Source organism: Gopherus flavomarginatus, chromosome 6, assembly GCF_025201925.1.
Source record: "Gopherus flavomarginatus isolate rGopFla2 chromosome 6, rGopFla2.mat.asm, whole genome shotgun sequence".
Taxonomy (NCBI): domain Eukaryota; kingdom Metazoa; phylum Chordata; order Testudines; family Testudinidae; genus Gopherus; species Gopherus flavomarginatus.
In genome coordinates, this window is record NC_066622.1 from 105,064,390 (window position 1) to 105,070,467 (window position 6,078).

General features: G+C 36.6%; 1 protein-coding gene across 2 annotated transcripts in view; it reads left to right on the forward strand.

Annotated features, from left to right (window-relative positions):
* LOC127053996 (lysosomal acid lipase/cholesteryl ester hydrolase-like) overlaps positions 1-5,649 on the forward strand; it is a 29,263-nt gene extending 23,614 nt beyond the window's left edge. For both annotated transcript variants that reach the window (XM_050959589.1, XM_050959588.1), the window contains exons 5-10: positions 132-241; positions 1,402-1,538; positions 2,597-2,743; positions 2,908-2,979; positions 3,999-4,067; positions 4,505-5,649. In XM_050959589.1, coding sequence (XP_050815546.1) covers positions 132-241; positions 1,402-1,538; positions 2,597-2,743; positions 2,908-2,979; positions 3,999-4,067; positions 4,505-4,738 — 769 coding nt within the window. In that variant the 3' untranslated portion in view covers positions 4,739-5,649. The remainder of the gene's footprint in view (positions 1-131; positions 242-1,401; positions 1,539-2,596; positions 2,744-2,907; positions 2,980-3,998; positions 4,068-4,504) is intronic.
* The last annotated feature ends 429 nt before the right edge of the window (positions 5,650-6,078 follow it).

A 6,078-nucleotide genomic window follows, 5' to 3' on the forward strand; every position in this document is an offset into this window, starting at 1 on the left:
CTTTGGGGAAACAATATGGAGAGGCTGGCAGTGTATGTGCTATGCCTATTCTATGGTTCAAAGACATTTTGTGTTTAAAAGTATATACCTAATTCTATTACACTTAAAGGTGGTACTTTTTTCCTTTGTAGCTTTGATGAAATGGCTAAATATGACCTTCCAGCAGTGATTGATTTTATTGTGCGGAAAACTAGACAAGAGCAGTTGTATTATGTTGGCCATTCACAAGGCACCACTGTAGGTAAGTTAAGGGGACTACTGTGTATCCTTAGTTACAGAAATAACTGTCCATTATAAGCTAGATCTCTCCCTCCTTTGCTACACACCCACCTCCCATGAACACATGCACCCTGTTTCCAATTCCCTTTGTTTGTGCTGCAAACACCACAGACAGCCAGAAGAGAATTTTTAGGGCAGCGTCATATCCTGGTAGCTCTGTCATCTGAAAGTCATGTTCTGTTCTTTTCAGACTCGCACATAATCATTCCATAACCCAGATGCAATTGGAGTGTGTAGTTAAGGTGCACACCATAAAGTACAGATTTTTATCTTGGGCCTGCCCACTTTAGGAAGAAAGTGTATTGCTATAACATGTGAGTTAACAACATGTTTCAACTAGCACATTATAAAATCGTAACAGAGAGCAGGAACATTGTATTTGAACACCTGTGGTTCACCTTGGCCAACTAACTTTTTAGAACACCATTGCCCTGTTTTCGCTAGGTTTTAGAATTGCATAATAACCGCCATATAGAAAAATACACCATTTTATACTAGGGTGGACTCAAAGAAATTCCGTTAACAATTCTTTTTATGTATGAACCACAGTAGGAGCCTGTTAGCATTACAATGGTTATTTGGGTTCTGCAGTGCTAACAAGAGTAATAAATATTTACTTCATTTGCTCCCATAAGTAAATCTGAGCCTGGCAATACAGAGGAAGGTCAGTAGGAGGTGCCATTCTGACAGTTGTTTTTCTGACTATAATCACACTTTATGGGAAATCTGACATGCACACTCAGGACTCTACTTTCAAATAGTCAAAACCTTGTTTTAACACAGCATTTCATTAAGCAAAGGCACTAAATTACATTCCAGCTGAATTCTCCTGAAGGAAAGTTTCAGACTGCAAGTGTCATCATCTCATCCTCAAACTTCAATGGGAACTTCCTAGTACTCGAGTCTTTTGAAAATTGCAACCTAGCACAGCACTTCAAAGTGTGGGCCACAAATGCAGCTAGAGAATGTTTACATTATAAACAGCCTCTGTTTTGAATTGACCCTTTGAAAATTCTCAACACTTCTGTTCTCTTTGCGGTTTGTAAAATAGTTTTTACAAAAACTAAATGTTGTGCCTGAACTCCACAATAGTAACGTGTACGTTTATTCCTTCATTTTCAGCTTTCATAGCATTTTCAACCATGCCCCAGCTGGCTCAGAGAATCAAAATGTACTTTGCCTTAGCTCCTGTAGCCACAGTGAAATATGCCAAATCCCCATTGATAAAGCTTGCATTACTTCCCAATTCAATTATCAAGGTATGCAATTCCTTCACACAGAATATCTATTGACCAAAGCTAGTGGGACCTCTTGTTGGGGATGCTAAAATGAGTTGAGACACTGTAGAATATCCAGTGATTTGTAGTGTGCAATCTGCACCACTGTTAAAGCTAGTGACATACATTGGTCCATAATCTGTGTTTACGGTGCCAAAATTTACCCTTAAAGTATGTTCTAGCAGAATTAGAAAACCGATTAGAGGCATGGGCAGACTTCCGTTTCATGGGAGAGTGGAAAAAATCTTGGATTATTCAGAGAGTGCATGAATTAAAGGGAAACACAAGAGGTGTATAAAATAGTAAATGGTGTAGAGGTGGTAACAAAGCATTGCCACTCTACCTTACCCTTTTTCTTAATACAAGAAAAGGGTAGCATTCCGTAAAACTGAAGGGCAACAAATCTAAAACTCTAAAAGGAAGAAGCTAGCAGGATTCAAAGGTGGGTTAGATATTTTTATGGGTAATTAGCATATTCAGCTGTACTATGTAGGATACAAAATACAGATATCAACCTTATTGCTTCAGGGTACAAACTAATTATGAACTGCCATGAGTTTGGAAGTTACTTCCTCCAACTGGCATGAATTTGCATTATGAGGATTTTAGTATCTTCCTCTGAAGCATGTGTTACTGCAGAGAGCAGTAACTGGACCACTAGCCTGATCTGGCATGGTAATGCCAATAACTTTTGCCAAGAGACTAAGTGATAGTTTAGTAGGCCCTGAAGGTTGCAAATACCAAAGAAAGAGAAGAATTATTTAGGACTATCCAAAGAGTAAAACTAGGAAGAATTAAAGATTAGAAAATAGTAATCGAGATCTAAAGGAAGAATTCTTAACAGTGAGATTTTTGGAATAGGGAGTTGACTTCCAAATGGTGGAACTGTCCTCACCTGAATTATTTAAAAATACATTGAACATAGACTGTCCCCTATATTACATCTGAGTTCTAGCATTAATAGAGGGAAGGGAAGGGAAGGGATGGGAAGGGAAGAATATCTGTAATTGTAATAAATATAAATCTTTGTAATTTTACAGATTTTATTTGGGAATAAAGATTTCTTACCCCACAATTACTTTGGTGAGGTGGCTGCTGTTGAATTTTGTAGCCAGGAGATATTATCAGAGATTTGTGGTAATATCCTGTTTGTGCTGTGTGGATTTAATGAGAAGAACTTAAATATGGTATGTATAAATCTACAGCCGTTCCTCAGGGGGAGTTTTTTTGTTTTTTTGTTTTTGTTTGAAAGACTGATTTATCCTTGAAATTGTCTTCATTGATTTGTGATAAATAAATGGAGCCACTTTCTGAATGAAACTTCTTGTGAAATCTAAATGTTTCTTTTCAGAGCCGAGTACATGTGTATACAGCACATGCCCCAGCGGGAACATCTGTACAAAATATGATTCATTGGAAACAGGTAGAATTTCTGAAACATAAAGTATCCTTCAATTATAATGTAACAATTATATGTGGTATTTTGAAAATTGATTTATGGCCAGTCTCCCATACTATTATGTCAGGAAATGTTGTCATTCAGAATAAATTATCAGTCCAGATGGCATTGCCTCATCAAAAAAATTAATTCTTCCTTAATGGCCTAGCATAGTATATTTTGCAAAACAGACCCTTGGCAGTGTCATGAAAATACCATAAATGCACAGAAATCTTATAAGGCAGCACTACTATTAAGGCCATTTCTACATTTACCAGAGATTGACACTGCTGTGATCAATGTGGCGGGGGGTCAATTTAGCAGGTCTGTTGAAGACTCGCTAAATCAACAGCAAAGCACTCTCTGGGTGACTCGGTACTCCACCGGAACAAGAAGTGTACGGTAGGTCAATGGGAGAGTGTCTCCCGTCGACACAGCATGGTGTAGACACTGCAGTAAGTCAACCTAAGCTATGTTGACTCCAGTTACGTTATTCACATAGCTGGAGTAGCGTAATTTAGGTTGACTTACCGTGGTAGTGTAGACAAAACCTTAAGTTTTTTTCCTAAGGTAAGACGTTAATTATCGTGCAGATTGATATTGATTGCCATCCACACCAGAATACATGGGAATGCAGTAAAAAACATATCTATTTTTTTCTGTCATGCTATTTAAATTATAGATAGCTATAGCAGAGTAAACATTGTGTAACCATATATTTTTAATACTTTCCACTTGTGGCCATATATCTGTTTAGAAGCACCAGACTTGCTCTGCTACATCCATTCCAGTTGCCTTGGGGTATTTATGACAACCCAGTTTTACTTCAACTGCTGTCTGCCTGTATTTCACTCCCTCAGGTTTTTAAGGCAGAGGGAATTATTAGCCTCTGCACGTGAAAATTCTGCAAATATATGAAGTAATGAATCTATCTTTTCCTCACAATGATCACAATTATGTTTACTAAAATATATATAAATTTGATTTTAATCTTTAATCTCTAGGCAATTGAAACTGGTAAACTTAAAGCTTATGACTGGGGAATCCTGTTCAACCATTTGCACTATAATCAGGTAAACCTCTCCAAATGGGGAAATATTTGTGTTTTTTTTCTTATTTTTTTTTTTAAAAGGTGAGGCGGAAAGGAGAAAGAGATAACAAAGGTTAGGAACCAAATTAAAAAATTATTTCAAAATAGAATCAGTTAGTTGATCTTTTCTTCCAGTTGGAATGTCTAACCTTGCATATTAAAATGTATGTTTCTGTTCTGCTGCTGTTTCTTTAAAGAAATTAGGAGAACTTAGTTCCAAAAATGATGCAGTGAATTTTCCGGTTGAAAATTCAAATGCGAACTGTCAGGAAATTCAAAATTTCTGATTCACAATTCTCTTGTCCTCAGTGCTATACTTTCCAGAACTACAATAAATCATTATGAAGTTGTTCTTTGTTTTAAATAATCCTCTAGTGACATGAAACTCTTTTTTTCTTTTATAAACCCCCTTTTTTAAAGGATACTCCTCCCTTATACAATGTGAAGCACATGCCAGTCCCAACTGCAATGTGGAGTGCTGGAAATGACTGGCTTGCTGACCCTAGGGATGTTGCCCTTTTGCGTCAACAAGTCACTAATCTGGTTTACCACAAGGCGATTCCTGAGTGGAACCATCTGGATTTCATCTGGGGCCTCGATGCACCTAAGCGGATGTATAATGAAATCCTTGACTTGATGAGGAAAAACCTATGAAAATAATGATCCGTGAAAATAATGTGGCTGTAGGATCAAGGATTTGATTAAATTTCTGTTTATATCTGTTTTTCTTGATTTTTTTAATGAACTACAAAACTATTTGCACATAATGGTCTATATTCACTATATTTACTTTAATAAGATTTTCTTTAATGATCTTAAACATTAGGTCAGCGACACATACATATCCACAAAAGTCATTGAATTAGCAAAGTACATTTTTAAAGCACCACACACAAGTTTTAAGTCTTCTGTTTTCTAAAGTATATGTCGTAAATTAAATACATCATGGATCGGAGAGTAGATCTGCTTCCAAGATGATTTTCTTAGCTGGTGTCTGGATGACCTTTTTCTATAAAGTGAATTGAATGCATGGGGCACAACTGATACATGTGGCTAGACTAGACACGCAATCACAATGCCCAAATTCAGAAAAGCACCCAAGCTGTTTCTTACTTTTAAATATGTAATTCCTTTGATGTCACTGGAACTACACTGATTGTAATGCAGCTGTGGATCTGGGCCAGACTTTATTTCTTGGTCGCAGTCACCCATTTAGGGTCAGGGTCAATACTCCTGTCACATCACCAAAAGGCATTCTGCACTAATCCCAGTGATTATCAATACAGACCATGAAGAGATCCAATAGGCATGTCTTTTTATTGTCCCCTTGAAGAAGAAGGTAGTGGAAAAAGGCTATGATAAGGAGATTGTTCTATATATGTATGAGCCAGGACCGGCTCCAGGTTCTTTGCCACCCCAAGCAAAAAAAAAAAAAAAAAAAAAAAAAAAAGCAGAAGTGTCGCCCCAAGCACATGCTTGGAATGCTGGTGTCTAGAGCCGGCCCTGGTATAAGCTGATGTGTGCCATTAACTAAAAATAAATCTCTAATTGTAATCTATCATCTCTATTTATATAGCTTTTGAATTCAATAAAAGTAAAGTTCTTTAAATGTTCTGATTCTGAAGTGTATTCTTTTGTTTCATAATTAGAGGATCAGAAAGGAAGAATCTGCTAGAACAATCTTGAATGATAAAGCTAATGTGATGGTTACAAGATTCTAATATCTAATGCTCCATTCAGTGAGAAAAGACACACTATTAACATGTAGCCGATTTTAACATTGAATCAATATTAGTTTTTTGTCAAAAACTTAATTCAAAGACATAAGTCTCTCTTACTTTATCACAACACCCAAAACAGACTGCAGAATCAAAAGGAGAATCCTGCTCATTATTGTTTAAACTGTGAACTTCTTGAGACTCTGTATCCTGGTTCTCATTAGTAAAAAAACTTTTTAGATAACTTCTGCAGTAGTTTTAAAGATATAAGTGTCT